This window comes from Epargyreus clarus, unplaced genomic scaffold, assembly GCF_041222505.1.
Source record: "Epargyreus clarus isolate Ecla_fem2 unplaced genomic scaffold, WU_Ecla_fem_2.2 ptg000007l, whole genome shotgun sequence".
NCBI classification, from domain to species: Eukaryota; Metazoa; Arthropoda; class Insecta; order Lepidoptera; family Hesperiidae; genus Epargyreus; species Epargyreus clarus.
In genome coordinates this window covers 10,393,811-10,421,326 of record NW_027332215.1, presented here as the reverse complement: position 1 = coordinate 10,421,326, position 27,516 = coordinate 10,393,811, and the positions used below count along the sequence as shown (strand labels likewise).

Below are 27,516 nucleotides of genomic sequence, written 5' to 3'. Positions count from 1 at the left end.
AAGGTTTGCATTCGACCGGTGTTAACTTACGCCTCTCCAGTCTTCGCTCACGCGAATCCCAACATCATAGACAAGCTCCAGGTCATACAAAATCTCTTTTGTCGTCGGGCTCTTAATGCCCCCTGGTACGTCAGGAACGCCGACCTACACCGTGACCTGGAGCTCGCTCCCATTCAACAAGTCCTCAAACAATTCTCTGAAGCGTTCTTCACCCGCTCAGAAAATCATCCTAACCCTTTAATTAAGGGTGCAGCGGATTACGTTGCCCCTCTGCCTACTCGTCACAACTGCCGCCGGCCAAGAAATATCTTGACCGACGCTCGTAACAAACTCTCCTTGGATCTGGAGAATCTTCTGGCCGCCCACAGGGGCGAACCACATTCCGGTGATAATCGTCTTCCCGACGATGTTAGTCGTATTCATGATACGTTGACACCTTCAGTGTCAACTACCTAGCGGTCGCTCTCTATGGAGCGCCGCTAGCGCCTCTCGTTCCACAACGAGAGGTCGCCATCCGATGGCGGTTGTACGTTCCCCTTGGATATATCTAATTTACTAACGTACTTAGTAATCCGTAGGGTATACACTATTTTAATATATCTGAGGTATTTAAGATATATTAAAGTTTACGTCTTTGAAATAAATGTTATGTTGGTATATTGCCATTATGTGAAAATTCCTTAAGATAATTCTAGTAATTAAATAATTTTCCTTTAACTTTTGTGAATACTTAGATTCGCTAATGTACAATATTTAAATAGGTGATATTAATAAAAGATTGTAGTAAATAAATAGGTATATATTTATCTAATTCTAAACAATAAACTATTATCTTATTTCAGTATGTATATAGGTACATTGAACAATATAATTATTTTTAAGGCTCTAGACAGACGGACCGCATTTAAACTGCAATCCAACCACAAATTGCAGTTCAGGTGCAGTTTGAATGCAGTTGACACGACTGCAAAAGAACTGCAAACCAAACGCGCAGTCCGATTGCAGTTCAATTGCATAATTTTAATTAATAAAAGAAATAATGTTTGTAGGTACTATATTTAAAGATTTAAAATAAATATTGATGATGACAGTGATAAGTGATGTGGATTAAGTGTCAAAGGTTTAGATCTCGAAATCTAGCGAGATGAAAACTGTAGTTATTTTTTGTTCAAAACAATTCTTGATATAGATAACAAGCTAAGATCACTTGGGTATTTCACATGGATATAATGACACCTAAAGTGTTGAAATTCATCCACACATAGTAACATAACAGATACGCGCAGATATAACCTTTCCTTATAGTTTGGGGAGCCCAAGAGGGGATTTCGGGATCTACTCGAGGGCGGCAGATTAAGATGTGGGAGATACCTTACATCCTGTAGAGTATCCTAAACCATAAATGAGATTTCCATATTGGGTGGTTTGCACAAACAAAAAAATCGATCACTGGACATGCTCGAGCGCGGTGAATGCTAGAAAACAGGAAACATCATAATCTGCCGATTATCACACGTCGATGTAGTGAAAAAAAGACATTTTGAAAAGAAAACTCCCTGTATTAATAATAATACAGGGGATAAGCTATCTCATATTGTCTCTTATTAGCATGAATGCCTGGAAAGTAATGATGTAACACAAATTAAAGGAAAAGGCTAGTTTTTTTAGGAAAATACATTATTCTTCATAAATTCTCATACATGATCTCATTTTTTTACAAGTCGTTAGAATAAGAAATCCCCCCGCTGAATTGAAAAATATCATATAACCTTTTCTTCATTCTAATTCTCTACACAATCATATAGGTCCCAATGACGCTCGAGCTTGTACACATTTAGCATCTTGGGCTCCCCTACTATTAGAAGTCAGGTAAAAATATCAATTATAAATAAAATACAATAAACTTATAGGGTATTACAATACTTAAGAATAGGTAATATAAAACTAAAACGGAGTAGCTGCCTCATAAGATATGCAATTACAATTACATTTAAAATAAAGTGTAAATACTACACATGCAAAAACATATAAAGTCATTATGCTACTAATACTAACATCACATTATATAATAAAATTTGTTTTATCACATTTTAAATATTTGCATGTAATTTTAAAAGTTTCGAGCCTAATAAATACTAACCAAAAATAATTAACATTTCAGTGTCAATCATTGTACTTTTCATTTTGTTTCAATTGGTTTATATACAGTTATATACGAGTCATAAATTAATGAATATATTTTCTTATTTATTCTTAGGGGTCATCCATAAGTTATTTATTACATAAGACGATAAACACACCTACATTGGAAATCGTAATTTATAAAATAGGAGTTTGCCTGGCCCGGGATTAATAAGGTCTACACCAGGGTTTCTCAAAATTATTTTGTATGTCACCCACTTTTAGAATCGATTACCTCTAGCGTCTCCATAAACGATAGTCGAAAACTTCTTGTAACTGGTAAAAAGAGGCCAAGTAGGTACATACCGTGGACCTCCACATTTGCTCTATTCATTAAGTCTAATAAAACACGATTCAACAAGCTCCCCTTAACCACTTCAACAATATTCTTTGGACCCGTTACCGTACCGTGTACTTTAGGTTACCTCTATCTCTTAGGTTTACATTATCTACAACCGCTAGTTTCGCTCTAGTCCACGTATCATGAGCGACGCACTAAGAAGTTTAAAAACAATGATTTAAATTTTGGAAGTATTTATATGTGATGAATATATCTGTCATGTTCATCTTGTTCGTTTCGTAGGGTTGCCACAAAATATTCACTACAGAATAAAATAAAACTTTAGAGTTTTTGTCCTGATATTTCATGGATGACCCCTTTATTCTAATTTATTGTAGTATGACAATCTTAATGTTAAAGTTAGAATATTAGTTTACTTAATATAGTAGGATTATATTTTAATGTAATGAGTAAAGTTATAGTTTACAAAGTCATTGGTCCCCGTAGCATTGCAAGAATATATTATACTGATATTTGAAATAAACCTACTCTTCAATCAAATCAATTCCATTAATATAATCATCCAAATCCAAATGTCATTTTTCATAATCGTTCTACTCTTATAAACTAAATTGCACAATGTTTCTAATATACTTAACGCAAACCAACCAATTTTGGTCAAATTTTACAGGATCTAAAGACGAGATTAATGTTTGAGATTACAGGAATTCGAGACAGTATACATACCTTGAGGCAGTGATTGTGATAGAAAAGTCGCTGTCATGATATACATTGCTACTTATATTGGCCACTAAATTATTGTAGGTATGCATTGAATTCACATTGTGTAAAGGTGAGTACAGACTGTTGTTCGCACAGGACAGCATTTCATGAGTGTGGACGCAGCGCGCGCACGAACTAAGCATGTACCTACCCACTCGCATGTGTTTCCAGCATGCTCGCGGCGAACATAGCTCAGTCTATCGAGAACACCGAAAATAATCGATCGTGACGACCAAATATTAGCGACGATGATTGTCGATGTCCGAAAAAACCGACAAATGCCGGATCGCGACGAGTATGAGATGAAATGCCCTGTTCACGCGCGTGGTGTGCACGGCTCGTGCGCGTAAGGCGTCTACACCATGGGAATTCTGTTACATTACATGATACGTTGCGACAACGTGGACGTTAATTTCTTTGACTGCGTGTTACATTGCATGTTACGTTACAGCAGCCTGTACCCACCTTAAAGTTCAACCACGCCTGGCTTTTCTTAATTTTCTTCGCGTCCGAGCCTCTGGTTAGCTGTTATCAGCCATATCATCGAGAATGTACACCACATCGTTTGTGTGTCCATATCGAATTATGGAGGTGTAACCTGGAACAAAGATCACGATTATACTAAGTTATATAAAGTTAACGTAATCTTCACATATTATGACATGCATTACAAGCGTTTATTATACATTGTTAAACAAATTACACTATAAATGTTGTTAATGCTGATATAATTTTTACAATGGCTTAACCGGTTGATAAGGTGTATAAAAGGTTGGAAAGTACTTGCTTTTATTTCATAACCTTACTCTACTCACAACTCTGAGGATTAAAAGACAGAAAGCTAAAGACTGACTATTTTTAGGTTTTAAATTACTTAATAATTATTCTTAATTATCTATGGTATTTTCTTATAAAGCGAAGTAAATGTTTTATAATTATTTTTTTGCGAAGAACTAAAGCAACAGTAAAAACGAGTAAGTAAAGTGGACCGACGGGATTTTTAGAAAATTAAACACAAAGTGATATTTAATGTCCAATAATATATTTCACGCATAAATTTACATCTAAAATGTAATACTGGGTAAAGGAACTTACAAATTCACAAAATGCACAATAATATCATTGATATTTTGTTCTAAAAATACCACCAAGTAATAAATATGATAAATAACGTCTGAGAATAAATAATATAAAGAAGATCAGCCTATATAAGGTAAAGTCTAAGATTACATAATAATATGTATTTGAGATAATTTTTTAAACAGTTTTAATTATAGCCAAGTCATCTTTGTATTAAATAATATGTTACAATTCATAGGAATTCGTGGAAATTGTTTATTATTTTTATTCGACACTTTTGACAAACGAAAACCTAGTACTCTTGAGAGCGTTTCGCATTTTGATAAGCTGAAAAAATGTTTTCAACGGCTAAACAATGCTAATTTATTCAGTCATTGATTATTACTTATTCCATGGGGATAGTTAAATACAGTAAGTCTGTAAATGTACGGTTGTGTGGTGGGTTCGTTTACTAAGCCTAATTTATCTGAGTAGCTATTAAAAGAACGCTTAAAGTTGATATTAAAAACAAAATAACAGAACAGCAGGTGGCAAAGATACTATATACCTACAACTAGGAATGTCTAAGACACAGTTTATATAGATTACATTCATACTTAGTAGAAGCAGTCAATTCCAATCTTTTATACCAGATATATCTACATAAATAAAATAAGAAAGACGAATACATAATACATATTTTTCGAGATAAGGTTTCTTATTCCGTTTTCAATTCGAGTTATTTTATAAGGTATCACAGTAAAAGTTGTATGTTCATTATGTTTTTATATTTGTATGAGTTTACACATATTCTCATTTTATCTTTATTACAAATTGCATACTTCGGGGAAGAAAATTACAAATGGCATACATTAATACATTTTCTATGGCTAATTATAGTTATTATACACTAAAGTTATAATGTAACATGCAATGTAACATGAAAGGAGCATTTCATGAGTGTGAACGCAGCGCGCGCACGAACTAAGCATGTATCTGCTCGCATCTGTTTCCAGCATGCTCGCGGCGAACATAGCTCAGTCTGTCGAGAACACCGAAAATAATGGATCGTGACGACCAAATATTAGCGACGATGATTGTTGATGTTCGAAAAAACTGACAAATGCCGGATCGCGACGCGTACGAGTAGAAATGCTCTGTTTGCGCGCGTGGTGTGCACACTCCGTGCGCGTAAGACATCTACACTATGGGAATTATGTTTAATTGCGTGATATATTGCGACAATGTGGACGGTAAATTCTTTCACTGCGTGTTTCATTGCATGTTACGTTACAGCAGTCTGTACCGACCTTAAGACAAGAAAATATTTCACGATTAATGTGTAAACTTCAGAATATAAAATAGTAACTAAATCGATTGTTTTAAATTCTAATATTATCTTTTATAGATAGTTTCAGTCAATTTTGGTATGGTATGGCATGCAATAATTCCAATTATTTATGTTTTGTTCACACATATGCTGAATAATGGTAAATAAATAGTGCGACGAAACAAATATAAAATCACTTTTTGACAATTGACACAATCTAATGCCTGCCATACACACCAAGGAGCACCGGAGAGGTCCACCTGTTAAGGTATGCCTGTGCGGGTACACCGGAGTAAGTGTGGCAACAGACCTGTGCAGTTTTATGAAACTATGCAGGTGACCGGGGCAAGATCAAAAATAAATTATTTCGAGTGACACCCATAGATTAGTAAAGGTTACTCACTCCTAACAAGAAAATGTAACCAGTTTTGAGTATTGCAAAAGTTGCGTAAAAAAGTTTTACCACATCTCCGTGCTACAATATCCCTAAAATATTTGAAATACTTATTTATTTACTACGTAAATTACGCAGCATTAGGTATTTATTAGTAAATTTTCTCTTAAAAGTTTTTATTTGTCAAGAATTAAAAAAAAAACCGACAAATCAGCCGCTTGTGGCTTCATTCAATTTCAAGGCGGCGAAGTATCTTTACTAATCTATGGTGACACCATACAGTACGTCATCGTCTTCAATCGATGCCGTCGCAAACAGAACTGAACACCGTCACCGTTACGATACATCGGAACGTCCCCATACACGCTACTGATGTGCGGTTAACCTGTACAGGCAAATCTGCGCAGGTGAACTGTCCTGTACCCTTACCATGAGTTTTTACGTTTTGACAAATATGACTGTTTTGGTATTTGTTTACATATTTGCCCATACAATTTCCAATCAGCGCCCCTAGCGGATTGTATCAGATCAGGATGTACTCCTGGCAAGGGTACTGTAGACCGTAGCGTGTATGGCTTACATAATTTACATACACTTGACACATTCGTAAGAAAGTAAGTCCAAATTTTACAAGTACAAACAAAGATAATTCTCTTCATTTCACCTTTTTATTATAATTTAAGGTTTAATCTCATTCATTATACATTGAGCAAAGTTTAATCGCACATTACTATAAGTATTTTAAATCCAATTATTAAAATAACCAAATAAATACAACAATACTACCTTTATTATATAAGAAAAATAATCTGCAGCTTAAAATAGATACGGTCTTCCATGTTGGTAGCGTATTGTAACAAAGTAGTTTGCATCCTAACTTTGTAACAAGGATTTCCGCAAAATAATGTCTGACATTATTGAATTAAAATAAATAAGTACAAAGAAGTAAATGAACAGGTAAAAATCGTCACAGAACAATAATATTTACGTCAAATATTATTGTTACTTTCGTCACAAGAAAACTTAGTATTTAACTTATTTCAATAAACGTTGAAATTCTAAACAGCGATATTTCTATCTATCTCCCCGTCCTTCCTACTAATTGGTGAGCGTTCACGTTTCATATACAAAAATATCAGATTTATTATATAACATTATTTATTGAAACAAGTTATACCCAAGTTTATAAAATAAATAAACTACACAGCCAAGACAGGTTTAAGGAATATCACAATTTCTAACAATAATTTAGTCCTAACAATTACAAATTCACTGGATATTTGAATAAAATTACTGGTCTATAAAACTTGCTTCAAGTTTGATGGAAGTAAATATAAGAGAATATTGTAAAATGTAGTTTACTGAAATGAAAACATTATCGTATTGATTAAATAAAGCATGTGGTTAATAAAGATATAACAAAACTATAAAATTTTATCAATCGTAAAATAACTTTTATCAGGTTATTAAAATGTTATTATTAGTGAAGTGTGGGGATAACTGTGAAAGTAAATACATAATTCTTGAAATAAATCCCCAGCACTATAATAACCTATGATAACTGGACATGATTGTATAGTCGAAAACCAATGTTATTAAGCGAATATACATGGTGAATTTTTCAAAAAGTAGCAAAATTAAACATTTTAAAGACCACATATTTATATTATTTTACTATTATGTCTATTGATAAGGCAATGATTTATAAACCTCTTAACTATAATTTCCATTTTTATGATAGGTTAAATTTATGATCTTAGTTTATTTTAGTATTATATTATTGATATGATAAGAACACACAGTGAAACATGGTACATTTTACATTTTTCGTTGGAATATAAAAAAAATAAACTGAAATAACGTCACCCTCAGCGATCTTATGTTTTAAAGATAAAAAAATAACATCACTGATTTTAAATATAATATAGAAGACAAAATGTCAGTGTGAATTTATGATATATTAACTGAAATAATGCGTATAGGTGGTGGGAAAAATTATTTGATTACGCGTTTTCTACACATCCATGCGTGAAACTCTTTTTTTCATATTCCTATCTTATATCACATTGATCAAGGCAATATGGTTTTCTTTTATATTGTAAATACACGAGCAAGCAATTACAATTATTATTGACCCAAACACACATTTTTATTAACACCTATTCTTACGTATATAATTAGAGTTTAATCTTATGACCTAGCAGCAGTAGTAGTACAAAATTACTCAGCGGAGTAGACTTCTTTACCTTGTTGTAGTCCGACGTGCGTGTTCTTATCCTTCAAGACGTATTGTACGACCACGTGGACTATTGACGCTATAAGGGCACCTATTCCGAACCAACGGAACGTATTCCAACCACCGTACGTGTCGTATAAATGACCGCCGATGAAGTTGCCTAACGACGTGCCCACACCTTCGAATATTGCGCCCACTAGCCCCTGAAATATTATATGAATTTTATTAACATTTCATCGTTTTAATGTATACAAAGGCAACATTCTGGCTTGAAAACATGCGCACGTGTAGTTTACCTTACAATTTATACCACGCTTGACACGTATGTTTGATCGGAATCTTTGAATTCGATTTTTACCCACTTTGAACGGTCAAAGGTTAGTTCAAAATTTTACACAATATCATGATTTTAATAATTTTGGCCCATTGTCCTTATCAGGAACACGAGGATTATTAATGCTTATCGAGGAGGTGTTCGAGTGCCTTCGATAAAGTCCAAACCTATTTCTGGCTATTAACAGCAACGTTAAGTGTCGCTCTGTTCTGGTTTGAAGGGAGATATACTTTTCGGGTCCATTCCAGCTTAATCGTAAGTGAGACATACTTTTCCGAGGCATTCCAACTTAATCCAAAGGGGTAGCTGTACATCTGTGGTCGACCTCAGGTAGAAACCTAATCTCATCTAATACAGATGTACATGGGTGGCAGTAATCACTTACCATCAGATAGACTGCACGTTCATCTACTATCTTCATCATCGTTCACCTACTATCTGTACTAATATTATATATTCTGCGGACATTAACTAAACTTGGCATACAGAGCAACGAATAAACTTTGATCTGTACGAAAAGCGTACCTGCACCGTAGTTTCCGTCCCAGGGGGTGATACAACGTTGGCGTATGACGTCATCGTGGGGTAGAACATTCCGAAGGTGATCCCTTGGAGCATCTCTATGGGCAACGCCCACCAGGGGTTGGTCAGAAACGAGTAGAGTATGAAACGGACACCGAACGCGAACAACACTAAGCTCATCATGTTCACGTGGCCTAGTTTACGGAGTATAAAACCTGAAATGAAAATGTACATCATTGATTTTTTTTATTGAACTCAATAATTCCACATTAATATGATGAAATCATATCGATTATCAATGATATGAATTAAAATTAAGCCAATTTAATTTACCACATATCTTGTTTTTAATGAAGTTGATAAATAATCTTATGTATATTTATTAATGTGTATAACTCAAGATAAAAAAATCACAGGATTTAATGGAGGTCATGTCTACCTCTTTTTTCCAACTTGCTATCTTGAGATGTATATATATAGGTTTTCAATGAAGATTCAAGATATATTTTACTTTCCTTTGGATTAGACGTTAAGTACGGAATATAACCTCATCCTGTGTCTTTGGTTACGAATTCTCATAAAGAAAAGTTAACAAAATTGACTCACCAGACAAAAACAAGAACGGTATCTCGCCACAGAAGGTCTGTATGGCACTGACGAGGCCCTGCAACGTTTTGATATAGTCGGAGCCATCGCACGTCTTCCCAGATATATCCTCCAGATGCCAGAATAGGAAGTTCCAGAGCAAACCGGTGCATAAACCAACTGCGATGGTCCACAGCATGAACACGAACGTTGGCAACGACGTGAGCAGTGTGCTCACATCCGCTAATATGTTGATTGACATCTTTGTTGACTCATTCTGGAATTACAAATTGTGTTCTGAGGGTATATACTATTTAAATAAGTTCTAAAAAGATTATATGAACAATAAACTTATAAAAAAATGTTGGGAGTATTGAACTAAATGGAGTATAAATAAATGGGAATGTTTTCAATATGTAAGCATGTCTATAGCTTAGTCCGAGTTTTGCAGACTTCGAAAAAGGGACGAAGTAGTATGTAATGTAATCTGTAAATCTGTATGTACGAGTATAGATATTATTTATGTATGTTTAGTACATTTTATTTACATTTATGTGTAAGTGCTTTGCTGTTCCTGAGGACTACGTTGCAATATCGCGTATAAGTGTCTCCTAATCATAACCATGCGTATGCATAAATATATGTGTGGGTGCGTGCATGCGTGTTTGTATGGGAATGTCATACTATTAAATGGAGTACGAGTAGGTGCAGTACACCTTTTCACCAAAGATTTGAAGTGTTGCTCAATATTTATTCAAAGAAATATATTTCATTAAAAATCAACAAATCCACCGCCGATCCAGCGCCGAGGACGGCCACCGGGGGGGTTTTTGTGCGGTAAGAATCCCACATAAACCCGTTCCGCTCCCACGGCATAGGGTACCTTTTGAAGGTTTCCCCCTCGTAAACAAAAAAAGGGCATAGGGCAGGGTGCATACATGTCCGAAAATCCTATTTGTAACATCATAATTATGTACTATATGCATGAGCAATAAAGATTTGAATTTGAAAGCTTTCGGCCCATCCGACGTACATCCATAGCTCAGCTACCTCGCAATCTCTCGTGAAAAGGTACCCTTATCATCTTACTCACTTTTACGAAACAGGACACGGTCACATCCCCAGACATGAAGACGAACATGAGGATAAACGCAATGGTGTAATCCTTGTAGGCACCATCGCTGAACAAGTCGATAAGAGTGCCCGTGAGGAGAGAAAATATGCCCCAACCCACTGAGCCCCACAGCCTCTGCTTGCCGTAGTGAGATATTTTTGTACCTGGAAAATAAATTTACATTAAAAAAGTATTGACAAAAAACTTTAAGTAGCATCATTCTGTTTCTCTTATTATTTTTGGAAAACCCTTTCATAAATAGTAATATCATAAAGGTGGGTACAGATTGCTGTAATGTAACAAGCAATCGACGCAGCGCGCGCACGATTTGAGCATTTATAGTCTGTGCCTAACTGCTAGTCCGCTCCGAAGTTGTTGCGAGGACGTGTACTCGTACAATTTGCATTGGCGACGCAATTCATTTTTATATTCAAAGCGGACTAGCAGTTTTACGCGGATTATACAGTAGTAGAAATTCAAGAGTACTATTGACAACTCAGTAATAAATTATAAATATATTATCTTTATTTATTTATTTATTTATTCGGTTTGCCAAAGGTTACATCAAATACAATAATAACAACACATGTATCTTAAGCCAATTCAAAGTAAGTATGTGTATACCTTTTAAGGCAAACACAGCATGAACAATTTATTTATAGAATTAAAGTTTTAAACGAGCGATTCAATCGGTTTTAAAAATTATACACTTCTTATAAGTATTGATTGTGAGATGGTTTATATCCAAAGACCCATCACACCCATTCAACAGCTTATTATCTATCTATCTATCAGCCTTTACAAGTCCACTGCTGGACATAGGCCTCCCCTAGTCTGCGCGAATCCGACCGGTCTTGAGCCGTCTGCATCCAGCGGTTACCCGCCGCCCGCTTCAGGTCACCTGGTCGGGGGGCGTCCTGTACTCCTTTTGCCGAGACGTGGTCTCCATTCGATGACCTTCCTACCCCAGCTTACAAAGGCGGAATTGCAGATTTTGATCCAAAACTTTATACTTATACTGACCAAGTAAGTTGAAGCATATAGCATCAGCGAAGGTGACAACAACTGCCTGTCCGATCCAGCTGATTATCATCATTGTGAAGAACATCCAGAACTGTTTAGTGTACTGTGTGGTGCTCTCTTTCTTGCTTTCCTCCGCTGCCATGAACAGTTCATTAGCCTGTTAACAAGAAATTCATGTTCTTTATAAACAGGTGGTAGAACCCTCTTGTTCGACTCCAGCGGCACTGTTGCCACACCTATTTCTGTATAACAACAACAGTGTTTTTCAACAACTTTTCGGGTCCATTTCAGCTTAGTCCTAGCAGTAGGGGTAGCAGCATTTCTGTGGCAGACCTCAGGGATCTAACCTCATTTGGGATTGTATATTAATGTGCGATAGTATCCACTTACCATCAGTTGGCTACTCCTATTAAAATCTTAATATATTATATAAAATGCAAATGTTAGTAAATTCTGAGTTTACTCTATCTTCCGCAATTCTGACCAACTTCCTATTGAGATGGCAGATACCCCTTGGTCTCCTGTTGTGCGTAAGGGAGTTTGGTCGGGGTGGGTGGAAGTGGGTGGATGTAGGTAGCGAAAATGTGTAATAATATATCTGTCCTTCTCTAACTAATGTAAATGTGAATATAAATGTCCTTCTCTAACTCATGTGAGCTTCTGGAAAGTTATAAAAATTTCTGGAATGGTCAAGAAAGTTTCATAATGTGTGCAATTGATGTAATCAATCTAGAATGTTCTAGAAAAATCGAAAAATTCCTGGAATGATCTAGACAGTTCCAACATATGTGCGATTGTTGTAATCTTTCGAGATTTAGAGAATTTCTAGAATGATCTAGAAAGTTCTGAAAATTTGCTGACTGATCTAGAAAGTTCTAAAAAATTCTAGAAGATTTAGAAAGTACCAAAATAAGTGCAACTACTAAAATTAAAAAACCAAAGGGTTTCTCTGCTAGTTAATATATAAAAAAAATGAATTGTTTTTTTAGATAAACAAATGCTTTGTTAATAGTGACGTGGAAATGCAGTGAATGACCACCTGCGTTGGAGATCCAGTTTGTTTACCCAGCAATCCCTGATTTTTCGAAGAAATTAATTGAACTTACTATAACAGGCAAAGATATACATACCAAGGTATTATCACAGTTAATTTCACAAGCTACTTGAAACAGATGTTCTTCCATTTCATATTGAGCCTTGGATATGCAATTAGGATAATGTATTGAATCTGGAAATTATAAATAGTGTTATTGTAACTTTTAAAGCTTGTAGAACTTCTATTAGTCACATCCTTAAGATGTGTATTTTAATCTATGAAATTTACCTTTAAATTTGTGCTCTTAAATCGTCTGAATCAAAAATGTTACAAGACGGTCAAAGTGCTATAATGGTACACGATATGGAATTTGCTTTAAAAATGAACCAAACTCAATAATGCAGTTTCATGTGATTGTATACCCCCACCACCCAAACATTGTAGTGGTCAAAAACTTACGATCAGGCATCTCTACGTGTTTCAGTTTCATATAAACACATTCGTGCTCTTTTATCGTGGAAGACAGTAGTACGGATCCAGTGAAGGACAGATTGTGGGGCAATTGTTGAAGAAAAGTTGTATTCGGAACACACGTTTTCGTAATATCCGCGTTCCAACCCTCGCAGATCTCCATCATTTGCCATGACTTATCAATGTCGCAGCTCGCCTGAAACAAAATGTATCGAGTTCGCGAAAAAAATATAAATATATGGACATGCTCATTGTTCTTTTGGGTGTTAAAATAGGATAGTTAAAAGTGCTTTAAATGATTCTTAGCGTACTCGTAAATAAAGTACTAGTTGTAATTTATATTTGTAAGCTATTTAAGACCGCATGGAGAAAATTTGCTGCTTACTATCAAAGTGTCGTCTCATCGACATCAAACTTAATATTAAATTAAATATAATAAAGTGTTTCAGACAATTGAGGAATATACTAAAAGTACAGCAGCTGAATTATAAAATAAAATTAAAAAGTTTACACTGAATTCAACAGAAATCGAAATTTAATTTCTAGTTTGCTTTTTACAAAATCTACTATAAACATACACTCGTTTCATGGATAAAATCATACCTCGCATTGATCATGTAGGCCTATGACCACATCTGTGACTTGCGGGTCGTCGTTCCCGCAAACGCGGTAGTTGAGGATGTCATCCAAGCATGTCATATTGGCTTTATTCGTGCCTACCAACGATGATAATCTTTGATTTGTACAGTTCAGGTTACAGGGCGCATTGATATCAACGTATCCGCCGCCAATTCGACAGCTTGGTTTGAAAGTATATCCTGAAAATAATGTTTAAAATAAGTGAGGAATCTCGATATACAAAACATAGGATATCTCAAGATCTGACATATAATAAAACCATATTTTAAAATGACATGCGCCTTATACATCTTTTTCTATACACCGCTGAATAATGTTGTGCTCTAATTTGCAGGGTATAGTAAAAGTAGTAAAACCTCTTTTTTCGTCAATATCATTGTACTATGAGCAATACAGATCTGTGATTCTGAGTAATTTTTACTAATTATGACTCATCAAAGGAAAAAAAACTACTTTAGAAAACTTCGAGTGGGGTGTTACAAATAGAAACTATTTACTTAATGTGAGTCATACGAGGTAAAAAAGCATCTTCTGCATACTTCAAGCGTGGTGACAAATATTAACTAATGCGGCCACACACTATGACTATTGAAGGAAGTGGGCAGATACGTCATGTGTGTTTCCCGTCTTCCGTCAAGGCGCTCATCCTGCCTCGCTGCATGCCCGGAGATCGAACCTTTTCGATTTTAAGCGCGATTCAAAGAATCGAATAGAAGCGAGTGTCCGGCCATATTCTCTCGTTTATCGCAGTGAGCACCGTGCGCTCGTGTTACGTTTAACACGATGCGGCCAACTTGGGTTGCCACTATTCCTATAATTATATTTTAGTCAATTGTGCTATATAATGTAGAAAAATAATTGTACTATAATTTAGGTAGGTAGTTAGGCCAGCGCAGAGACAACGCGACAGCAGTGCGATGAGCATTGAGTGGCAATGCAATATTGGTCAATACCGTTATGCATCATATATCATTAAATGAATAAACTCAGGGAAAACGGTTGTTATAGTAGTAAGTTTGTATAATACATTAAGATGCAGTTGGAACATAATTTCCTGCCAAAGGGCGTAACCGGTTGCAATAAAATGTTTACTATTGGGTCAATAAATCTTAGATTTTAATCTTTAAACATTTTTCTTTTTATTTCCTTTTTTTGTTAGCTTTTGACAAGCTTAGTGTTATTACTAACTATTTTTTACCTTTATTGTTAAAGAAGATTATGACTGAAGTCCGAACACCAAACGCATGTTATTCTAAATAAATCGCCAAACTCACCATCCATTGTGACATTTTTTGCTGCTATGTACATACAATGGTCTTTCGTTGTAATCGTATTGATATCTGATGTGTACTTTATAGTTTCGATGCCGTTATAACAGTACTGCGGCAAATGCCAGTGCTCGCAAACCGTCTGCCACATCTTTGGAGACGACATGTCACAGTTCATCTAAAAATAAAAATAATTATGTAATGAATGTTAAATGTGAAATTTTAGGATTTCCCTGTGTTATTGACTTCTTGATACTTATTGTCTAGTTTTTTCTTGCTCTGTGCCTAAACTATTACCAGATTGCCCAATAACAGGAGGCCTTCCAACGAAGTCCTAAAGAAATCTGTCAATTGTATTGCCTACAAGACTAATTATTTATTGATATGACTATGACAACTAATTTGGGGCATTTCAAGCCAAGCGGACAGGAAAAAATAGTAAGGTTCTGAATTTTGTTCATATTGGGATCAATTATACTCTAAGTGGATAGGAATGTGGACATACAATATTATTTTTATATAGTGCTTATTTGTCGAGTTATGAGCTTCTAAAGAATGGTATAAATTAAAATCATATTTTTTTTAAAGTAATGTTTCGTACATTAAAAAATCTAAGTAAATTATTTTATTAGCGGTTTGTATAGAAAATTGATTGAAATTTTTAACAGAAAAATCTATTTTTAATAAAAAAAAAATATACGTATAAAACGGGAATTTACAAAATATTTTTTCAAAAACTTCGACCACTTTTTTCCAAATTCAAAACCTCACTTTCACTTTAGTTCACAACAGTAGAACAAAAAAAGCACGTATGGTATGTTCTTTAGAAGATTGTGGTATATGTGATCATAAATCATACGATCACAGCCTGTATTGCTGCTACATTCAATAATAGACTCACTTTACAGGAAGCTGTTGTGTTCAGGTTTCCGAGCGAGCCAACCTTGCACTGGTCAATATGGTATGGGGTCTGGAAGCAGCTCTTCAGCATCGTGGCGCCATCGCCGCAGTCCAGCTCTACTGTCAGCTTGGACGAGCTCTCCGGTATGAAGTATATAGCTAGGAAACTCACTATCGTCACTATTTGGAATACTATGAAAATCGGCTTTTGGACTTTGAATCTGAAACAAGAGATGATATACAGTTAATCATTATTTATTTTAATGAAAAATATTTATAATATATAACATATATAAACAAGTGTAACTTTAAATTTTGTACACACCCATTTTTAACTGACTATTGTGTGTGTGTGTTTAACTTTGTCATACGAGGGTCAAACTGAAAGTTCTTAGAAAATCAAAAACTAAGCAAACTAACAAGTCATTTATTTTATTATAACTTTTCAAAATAGTGTCCGTTCACATCAATACATAGCTGCATCCGATGGGACCACTGAGAAAAGCACTTTGCCCATTCGGACTTGGGGGCCTCTTCGACGGCCTTTTGAAACGCAGCCACTGCTTCCTCGGCGTCCGTAAAACGTGTTCCTCGAAGATTTTAGGGAATAAATAAAAATCGAAGGGTGCAAGGTCGGGGCTATACGGTGGGTGACTCAGTAATTCCACGTCTGAGGTCGCTAAATAGTTGATCGTTTTCGTGGCGGTGTGCGACGAGGCATTGTCGTGGTGAAGGAGGATCCTGCTGCGTGGTCGTTTCTCGCGAAATTTTTCAAGACAAGTGGCAAACAATTATTAGTGTACCACTCTGCATTAACCGTTTTATGATCCCCCAAGACAATTGTCGCGTAATGACCTGTCCTTCCGAAGAACGAGGCCACCATCTTCTTTTCAACACTTCGAACTCTCTTCACTATAGTTGGCAACTCCTCGGAAGAAAACACCCACTGAGCAGACTGCCTTTTGGTTTCCGGATCACAGCAATAAATCCAGTTTTCGTCACCCGTTACTATGTCGAACACAGCATTTGAGTCTCCTCCGTTAATTTTTTTAATAATTTCTCGGCATCTTTGGACCTCGGTTAAATGATCCAGCGGGCACAAAGTTTCCTGACCGCTAAATGTTCATGGAGGATTTTGAGCACTTGACTCATAGCAATGCCTAGGCTTGTCAGAATCTGCTGATAGGTCACTCTTTTGTCAGTCTCCATCATACGCCGCACAACACTGATGTTATCTTCAGTCGTCGCTGTAGAAGGGCGTCCCTTACGCAGATCATCGGTGAGATTAGTGCGACCACGTTTAAATTCATTAAACTAGTTGCAAACTGTGGCACGAGATGGGGCTTCATCGTGAAAGGTCTATCGAAGTCTATCATAACTTTCTTGTTGACTTAAATTTCATCGAAAGTCTTAAAAAATCATTGCACGTAAATTTTCTCGGCTTATATTCATGCTGACGTGCACAAACAACTTTCAATTTTTCGCCAAATTGTAAAACAAATGACAAATTAATGAAATATGTATCTAATAATATTGGTAAACAGTAAACTTATTATTTGAATATAATGTTTTTTAAGTGGCCAGTTCTAAAAACTTCCAGTTTGGCCCTCGTACATAGATGGGTAGGAACGGTATCACGCGATTGTAGTAGTTAGATACATAAACACATTGTTATTGTAAAAATTTATATAATGTGCCACATTTGTAATTCGTGTTGAACATTGGGTACTGTGTTGAATTAGTCAATCTTATTTACTTTTATGATCGTTTATGATGATGATTACATTTCCCTAAATGTAACAAGTTAGCAATAATAAATAAATAGTTTTCTTTCATCGTTTTCATTCCAAGAAAATAAATGACCTTAAATAGTGCTCAAACGGAAGATTACGTACACTTTAATTGAAGTTTGAAAAGGATAAGGTTTGATAAGGTTTACGATAAATTAAACAATACAAGGGATTAAGAATGTAAGCAGTCCGCAATGTTGATAGCGATCTTTGAGGGAAATATTATTATTATATCATTTTATTATGTATGACGTGCGTACGTATTTCCTAATTGTATAATACGTTCATCAAACTTCACTACGGACTAGGGAAATGATGTAGCATTGTATTTAATATGTACTTCTTTGGTGTTTTTTTTTTCACAGTAGAAGGCGTATAGTCTTCTTGTGGTTCGTGCACGAATAATATTTCGTTCCGCTCCTATTTTCTACGCAGAAAGGTTTTTCATAAGATTGAAGTAGCAAAGGAGCGAAGGTAAGTGCTAACCACTGCCTATGGACATCTTAACAAACTCGTGTAGGACAGGAGCTCTACCTAACTCCTATCACAGCCGTTGGCAACACTCCTGAGTACTGAGACAGTTGTCTCATGTGTAAGTCAGTTGGCATCCACAGTAATCAACATCCTTCCACCGAAACGCAACAACTGCTTTTAGAAATAGATGTGACTGCGATGCATCAATGAAACCATTCTCGTTCTACAAACTTTTAAAATATATATTTGTATGGTAAATTACATATGATCAAATGATGATGATGCAGATTATGCACATGATCTAATCTAGACAGCAGTAGAATGAACCTCAAAGGGCTCAAAATTGGAAGTTATATTTTATGGAGTACAAGTATCCAATATGGACGTAAAGAGGAAATGGTCGCGGGAGATATTTTTTTCTAACTAGGCAGTGGTGTTATTACGAGCATTTACAATTTCATTCAGGTCAGAGCTGCCAATCATCATCTCAGTACAGAAGATATAGCAGAGATGAGCCCAGTTACGATCGGTCAACTAAGGTCATATGTAGATGACAATCAAATGAATAGCACAAAAACTTGTGCATCCTGAACGCACCGAGGCCGGATGAGTATGGATTGACCCTTAAGCTTTCTGAGACCGCATCAATTGAGCTATATTTAGGTACTGGTGGCGCGCTCGGGTACTGCGAAAGAGTATGTACCAACGTTTAAAGTAATTGCCTTGTGGTCTTCAGCTGTACATCACAATTTACATCTACTTGAGTCCCTGATACTGGTGATATAGTAAAAATGTTGATATCTGTGAAAATAAATGGAAGTGACTGACTGTAATTTCTAAATAACATTTCTTCTTATAAGCTGTTATTTGTACTAAAACACTATATCAGAAATTTTGAATTTTGCGTTCTTCAGTATCTAATCTGGTAAACAGCTTCTAAGTGGATTGTCACGAAACGACAGACTTTATGGTGGCATAATACAGGCTGATATACATCTTGGGATGGAGTTCAAGAAGGATACAAGCGAAGTCGCGAAGGGAAGCTCGTTAAACGTAATTGCCCTATAATGGACTCCAGCTCTACAATTTACAGCTACTCTACTGATCCTGGTGATATAAAACTGACGTCGTAACACAATAAAACATTGTTGCAAGTCATTTGACCTATAGTAGGTAATGTATTGAATTTTGCAACAATGTTTTAATCGCAAATATTTTGCTTCAGAGTTTGCGGTATCAGATATATTACTGTTACTATAAGTTGAATGGTATATTTAGTCACGCGTACGATTAACTAATTATGTTAATTAAAAGATTTCGGGAGAAGTGTTATTAAATTCTTCACAAAAGGACCTATTTCCATAGCTACATTTAATGTCAATCATGGTCAAATATGATTTTCTTTTTTCGTAACTTATATTACTACGAGTTAATGGATATTTTTCTAAATGTTTGTACTATTATTACAAATGTACTACTATATCTACGAAGTGTACCTACATTTGTTACATGATTTTATTATACTAAAGTATATTTATCCAACCAAGATGTAAAATTTTCTAAAATGTACATAGGTACATTCTAAATGTATGTATGCCTTATTTTGGCACACTTTACAGGCCAAATAATTTACCTAATGGATTTTAAAATATAAGGTGCCGTAAATTGGGTTCCAAACATATGCCACGGCATTGTCCCCAGGTTTACTTAATTCAACCTACAAGTTTTAATATCATATAAATTTATTATATTTAATTTATATTATTTATATCTAATTTATTTTGGTTAAGACTTACCTGTCAGCTATAATGCCAAATAACGGTTTTGCAATAAGACCAAATATCGGCAGTACTGTATATATTAAGCCGACGGTTGCTGATGAGAATCCGAGTTGTCTTGCATATGTCGATAAGTACGGTACTAACGGAGCGGTACCTGAAACATAAAGTTAATATTCCATTTCTAAAAGTAAAAAAACTTCAACTCCAAGGGCCATTCTTGAAACACGTGAAAGTGGAATAATTTTCAATTAATTATAGTTATTACTCACTTTGACAGTAAAAAAATATCGTGAGGAAACCTACATGTCTGGGATTTCCATTGTCTAAGGCTATTTACTATAATTTTATTTCAATCCATTGATATCCTAAAGATTCTGACAAAAAATAATTTTATTTGAATATCTACACAATTATGGGCCCTTTTAATATAAACTTTGTACAGTCATAGATTTTTAATATTTTAGGATTATAACATTTAATATGATATTTCCTAGAGATAAAGATATATTTGTGTTAGAATTAGAATATCAGTAGATACGTTAACTAGCTCGGTTTTTATCTATATGCCAATTTGATGATAACTAAATAAGTTACCAAAATTGAAAGAACTTAAATAGTGAATGAATGAGTGTGAAATCAACAAATCTAGATGTCTTAAGTTCATCAAAATTATTATTATAATTGTATACATAAACCTCTATGTATATTGCACATGTCAGCCATTGTTTTTATGGCATTCTAATTTTTCTGTAAGAGCAACAAGAAATCTATGAGGCATTAAGTGCCTTATGTATTGCTGTCTAAGGATTGGTTTCAAAGGTCTATTTTCAGTCATGTTGCATGCTCACTAAATGCAAGCTAGCTTACTAAAAACCTTATTCTTTCAAATTCTATACAAGAGCGCCAAATATTTTCTAGTAGAATTGTTTAATATACATATTAAACTTTATTATAACCAGTTCCATCCGGATTACTGTACTTATACCACATTATAATTATATTTATTATGAAGATATAACAACATTATTACTTTATGATAATTTTACAAATGGTTTTTATCAATTTCAAATGCACACATCACCAGTGATGTGATAAATATGCTATAAAAGATAAATTACAGAATACAGGTCAAGTTTCAATAACAGACGTATCAGAACACATCATGATGTTATATGAAACATTATAGTATAACATATTTATTTATTACTTTTTTTTATTATAAAATGTTATTTTAAGGGTTCCCAAAATGTAAAAGTGGAACCCTATTAATAAGCCTCCAGTCTGTCACAGGGCCCTATCTCTTGAACCTTAATAAATAGAGATTTAAATGTTTTAATGCATATGCATAAAGGTGGCTATATTAAGAAAAAGTACCAATTATAATAAACAAATGGGGGTTGCCAAACAAGAAAGAACTATTTATCGACATTATTCACTTTATATTTTGAACCATAATAGGTTGACTGTTCAAATTATCACAATGCATTTACTTTAAAAAAAAAATTGAAAATATGCAATAGCTTAATAAAAATAAATCATGGTGGTACAGAAGCCCTTGTATGAGAGTTCAACTTTCATTTGGCCAATTATTTATTGAAACTGTGACACTGCTGTTAATGGAAAATCACCGATTTTGAAACACGATAATACATAGTCTATCTTTAAAACTGATTATTTATCCTATGATATAAAGAAACTATTGTTTATCATGTAGAGAATACTATTAACCATTTAAATAAGATTTATTTAAATAATTATTACTTGTAATGTATAATTAAATAATCCACCATAACTTTATTCATCTTCTATAAATAATAATTTATCAAACTTTATATTTTAAACAGCAGATGGAAAAAGAAATCATGCGGTTGTCTTAGACTATGAAGAAACATGAAGGTCACATGTTCAGTTAAGACATAAAAGGACCTATAATATATCCTTAAGTCTGACAATCACTGATCTAATATAAGACTCGAGACTAAAAATGTTGATTCACTGGTATTTTCCAACTTGCAATTTCCCAATACAGATCACAGTGCTCATTACGTATGCATAAAGACACCCTATATGCACTATGTTAAATATTTATTAGCTAATAGGTACAGTTTTTTCCTTATGAAATAAATTGTAAGCTGGGTATTTTCTGATACCAAAGTTTATGTATTGTAGGCATGTTATCGAATTTGTGGATGCATGAGCATACAGTACAACAGCTGAATAATTATTTAGGAATAACTGAATTATGTTTATAAGTATAATAAAAATCGTACAAGAATTTTCTGATACAATAGTTATAGCTTTTATCAATCCATTATTTATAATGGGATTAATATTATGTATTTTTCCAATTACAATAATAAAGTCCTCTAAATTTTTAATTATACTACATAATAAGAACATTTGTTTTCAAATCTATGAAAATAGAAATCTTACCTGCATTAAATAGAAAATAGTGTCCCTTTATGGGTAACAGCTTTTTATTGATTTTCATTTTTGGCCACTGCATCAAAACCTGAAAAGATATGATTAATTTGTGAAATACATCCACAATATATGTAATAATTAATTTTGAATTCACAGTTATTGTATTAATTTAAATTCTAATTTAGACCATATTAATAACCAACCGCTTGCTCTGTTTAACAAACGAAAGACTATGGAGAATTAACGTCGAACAGGTTATCCAATACTAAGAATACATGCCAAGTTAAAGATATTACTAAATAAATAAAAATTGATAAATTAAATACTCTTCAAGTTACTTTTAAACTAAAGGAGATCGTATTAAAAACTACAACCGCGTGCAATTTCACCGTAATAACCTGTTGAGCAGTGTAAGGAATAAAAAAACTACGTACCTGACCAGTAAAATCCAATAGGAATACACAAACTTTTGTTTGCAAGGGCAAAAACTGCGCGGATCCGGTTTATTTTAAATGTACAGTTTTATAACTAAACCAAGATGTAACGCATGGAGAAAAAATATATCAAGATAAATTACTATCAGTGATAATATTCCTCTTGACGAAATCGTCCGGCCTCGTTGCAGTTACGATGTGAGCGCGCTAAACAACCACATTTCCACAATACCATACACATTCCTCCTGCGATTTAAACGGAGTGACCGAATTGTCAATTTGTCAATTAATTTATGTGTCAGCTGTCACGCCTGTCACTCAATCTTGTGACAATCCAAACTAAATTAAAAGTTTTTAATCTTAGATTCTTGCTTTTCGCCATATTTTTTAGCCGACTTTCCAAAGAAGAGAGGTTATTATTTGTTTATTTATTTATTTATTATAGGCGTACCAACTAAGTACATATTATGTAAAATTATACAAAATAAAAGTTTTCAACATTACAGTAATGTGCACTTAAATTAAAGGTTACATTACAACACAATCTGTTTAGTACTAAGAGACCGCCTTTATTATATCGTCCAATATTGCAAATTGTGCAATGTTATTGACCGTTTAGGATTAATATCGACGCTAGAAAGCCTAATTGCTGTAGCCAAAAAACTTTTTTAATTTTAGACAAAAAAAAACATAACTTTATTTATTGCGTCTAGAAACATGATTTTTGGGCAGATAGTGTATTTTTTGTTAAGCTGTTATTTTATTTAATTCGATTTCGTCGAAAGTAGTGTTATCGTCGTTAATACGAAGCTTGGATATTAACGATATCGCATTTTTATAATAGTACTTTAGAATAATGAGTCACTCATTTGATTACCATTACCATAGTTCAAACACAGATGCAGTGGGGAAGTCAAGTGGGGATGATTTTATGGCGGCACTCGAGCTAACATAGAGCGGCATTTTGGTCGGAGACATCAGCAAGAACAGTTTAATAATGGGGATATACTTATAATACCTCTTATCCCTAGTGTGTACTTACTTACGTGTAATTGTAATAGTGTTACTCCGTACCATATGTGTTACTATACTTATACATGACTACCTTCAAGAAGACATCGACTAAACTAGCTTGTTTCGATTTGAAACCCATTTACGACAATTGCAACTTTTTTTTGAGACCTCGTAAACGTCGTAAGTAGAAGATATCAATGTTTGGAATAAGAAATTTGTAATCTTTTTTTGGAAAGCGTAAACATTATATTTTTCTCTGGCAGTACCACCGCCACACCTATTTCTTGATGGTGGTAGAACCCTTTGTGGTTCGACTCCGGCGGCACCACCACCACACCTATTTCTACCTAATAACAGCAGTGTTAAGCGCTGCTGTGTTCCGTTTTGAAGGGTGTGGTAAGGGAGACATACTTTTCCGAGGCGTTCCAGCTTAGTATAGTAGTTCCTCAGGGATAGCGGCGCATCTGTGGCCAAACTCAGGTAGGAATATCTAATCCTATCTAGGGTTGATTGCAGATGTCCATGGGCGGCAGTAGCCACTTACCATCAGGTGGACTCCTATGTTATAAAAAAAATATATGTACCTCATTGTTACCTTAAAAAGTTATAATCCGATGAGTTTATTTTTTTTACGTGAAAAAAAGCTGTAAGTTGTGGCATAAACAAAATTAATATTTAAATAAAAAGACTTATTTAGGGATCTGGTTAAAACTAAACACTTTAAAATCTTACTTTATTTTTTATTGCAGGTAATGAAAATGTAATACATTAACGTTTTAAATATAATTGAAACAACTTAAGAAAAAAAGTCGTACATTGTAATGGGATCTTAAAAAACTGAGATCGTAACTTTAAATAATTTTCTCTTAAACGTAACAATTAAACTTTTCTGATTTTTTAACGCCTCAACACAACTCACAAGACCTTTCATCTCATCATTGATTAATTTGTCTCTTTCGTTATCACTCTTCTTGTACGTCATCATCTTCCTCGCCTGTTTCTTTTAAACAATCTTGTTACTTTAGTACAAGGCTTTATCAGTCCTACTGATGGTAAGTGGCTACTGTCTGCACTGCATGTTCATCTGCTACTCCTATATTACATAAAAAGGTACCTATTATACTTCCCTCCAGATACATCTTATTTTGTTAATAAGAGGGGAAACCTTCAAAAGGTACCCCTATGCCGTGGGAGCGACACGGAGTTACGTGGGATTCTCACCGCACTAAAAGCCCCCCGGTAGTTGTCCTTGGCGCTGCGTAGCGGCCTTCGGGATCTCCAAAGGATATTAATCGGGCAACCGGAGTCCACTTAGCGCGTTGACCCGTCGGGCTCCGCCCAGGTGAGCATGACGTTCACCACTCCGTCTGGTGTGCACAACGGTATGCGACCACACATACTATCGTCCTTCCCGGAGTAGCTGCCCGGGCGGTTCGAGCTCTCACTTTTGCCATCCGCAACCCTGGAAGCCCAGGTAGGCCTTAAGACAGGTAGAGGATACCGTAACCCTATTCTGGTCTCGGAACTACAGGGACAGATGGGCGTTATGTACGCCCGCGGCGACTCCTCCTCCGAGCTGTGCGCTCCATAGCTCGCTCGGCGTCTTCCTTCGTCGATATGACAATGTCGCAAAAAATCATGCCCTCCCAGGCTTTGCTACGCTTAACCATATCTCTCGCTCCAACAATGGCGCTGGAGACAAGTCCGGTCCCACTTCTGACACGAGGATCCACCGCTGAGACTCCCACGCTGGGCAGTACTGCAGCGTGTGCTATGCGGAATCCTGTTTAAATACTCACCGAAACGGCCATGTCCGGTGAATATCTGTGTCAACCGGTATGTTGCATGACCTTTCGCGAAGAGCCAAGGCCGAAAGTTCGGTACGATAGCATTGACCAACCGTTGGCGTATGTTACGTGGTCCCATCAGCCGATCATGCTAGCTAACCTCCAGATACACCTATACATCAAAGCTCGCAAAAAAATCTCTATACTTTAGTCTAGACGTCCACTGGACAAAGGACAACAGTCGCGTTCAACCTTGATTTATAGATGGGTATCAGTCCAGAATACTAAAACAGTGGAAGACAGATCGTCTGGTCCCCCTGGAAAGCAGGGCGTCCAGCGGATCCCAATCTGCGTACCGCTCCGTCGTGTTTTTTGACGAGGACGGGTATCTCGGGGATGTCGGTCTGGATCTGTCTGACAACCATTTCAGATTCCGCAGAGGGAGATCCACCGCAGACGTGATACAGTAGGAGAAGTCCCAGGCGAAGAATACAGTTACCCCGGGTGAGGTCATGTTGGTGGTATCACTTGATATCGCCATGATAGTGAAATTAGTGTAATAGGCGCAGTACAATAAAACGATGGATTTTTACAGGGTTACTGCATTTTAATGTATATGAAGTAATAATATGTATGTTGTGGATATCGATATAGTTGTTTGATAAGATTGCTAATTTTATTATCTGTACCTCAGGTAGAAGCCGTGACGTCACTTTTATTTAAAAAAAGGTGCGCCATGCGGACCGAGTCGTATTCGAGAATGAGGGTAGTTTACCGTGAGGCACGGACCCGGTCACGTCTCCAAAACTGTCGGTTTACCTAATTAACGCATTGAATCGCTATTGTTATTTTGCTATATACTTGACCGACTGACTATGAGAACTTATTTTATTGATACTGAATTACTGACTGACGCGTCCCTTTGATGCCCTAAGGGTTCGTACACAAAACTGCGATGCGACGTCGCATCGCAAAAATCTGCGAGCTCCCTCGACGCATCGCAAGAACTTGCGAATTGATTCGCATCGCACAGTGGTTGTTGTTGTTCGTCACCCTGAGAGACGCTACGCCGCACGATATCGCATCGCAGCAATTCGCATCGCAATTTTCTGCGTTGCGAATTCGCATCGCGTCGCATCGCAGTTTTGTGTTCGAGCCCTAAGAGTGTTTTCCCGATATGTATATTAAGTATTTTAAGATTTTTGGATTTACAGCAATTACACATTCCAGCGTCGATTTTGATATTACGCAAATATTGAACGAATGTTAGAGCGAGTTTAATTGTTATTGCACCACATTTTTATTGCATCTTGTAGGGTCAGTATTGCGCAATATTTTTACTAAAATCAAATGAATTCATTTTTTTTTATTAAAAATTAGCAATTTCACGCGACCTCGTCCGCGGAATTTTTAAAGAGAAGAATATTTAAAAACTAGCTGTGCCCCGCGGTTTTACCCGCGTTAAAAAGAAAGCTAACAATATCGCAAACAAAAAAAAATCGTCAAGAAGTTTGCCTCCCAGGGCCATTTTTTTTTGTGTGGCGTTTTTGTTTTTTTTTGTATGCCGTGGGAGCGGCACGGGGTTATGTGGGATTCTTAGCGCACTAAAACCCCCACGGTGGCCGTCCGCGGCGCTGCGTAGAGGACTCCGGGATCT

General features: G+C 35.5%; 1 protein-coding gene across 2 annotated transcripts; it reads right to left on the bottom strand.

Annotated features, from left to right (window-relative positions):
* Nucleotides 1-784: 784 nt before the first annotated feature.
* Sugb (Sugar baby transporter) lies at nucleotides 785-23,333 on the bottom strand. 2 transcript variants are annotated; one of them, XM_073074551.1, is made up of 14 exons: nucleotides 23,059-23,333; nucleotides 22,634-22,712; nucleotides 20,216-20,354; nucleotides 16,157-16,376; nucleotides 15,262-15,433; nucleotides 13,952-14,166; nucleotides 13,337-13,544; nucleotides 12,972-13,069; nucleotides 11,842-11,998; nucleotides 10,798-10,982; nucleotides 9,726-9,981; nucleotides 9,123-9,334; nucleotides 8,274-8,466; nucleotides 785-3,842 (listed from the first exon to the last, which is right to left on the bottom strand). In XM_073074551.1, the coding sequence occupies exons 2-14, from the start codon at nucleotides 22,704-22,706 to the stop codon at nucleotides 3,766-3,768; spliced, it is 2,205 nt and encodes a 734-aa protein (XP_072930652.1). In that variant the 5' UTR covers nucleotides 22,707-22,712; nucleotides 23,059-23,333; the 3' UTR covers nucleotides 785-3,765. The 2 variants fall into 2 exon arrangements, with proteins under 2 accessions (XP_072930652.1, XP_072930653.1); XM_073074552.1 differs by lacking the exon at nucleotides 23,059-23,333 and adding an exon at nucleotides 22,828-22,979.
* Between the last annotated feature and the right edge of the window lie 4,183 nt (nucleotides 23,334-27,516).

Excerpts from the sequence above, each read along its gene's own strand:
- Sugb (XM_073074551.1), bottom strand. The coding sequence starts at position 22,706 with ATGCAGTGGCCAAAAATGAAAATCAATAAAAAGCTGTTACCCATAAAG. Across the intron at positions 11,999-12,971 it reads TTAACTGTGATAATACCTTG|GCTAATGAACTGTTCATGGC; the intron begins GTATGTATATCT and ends TCTTGTTAACAG. Across the intron at positions 8,467-9,122 it reads GGACGGAAACTACGGTGCAG|GGGCTAGTGGGCGCAATATT; the intron begins GTACGCTTTTCG and ends ATAATATTTCAG.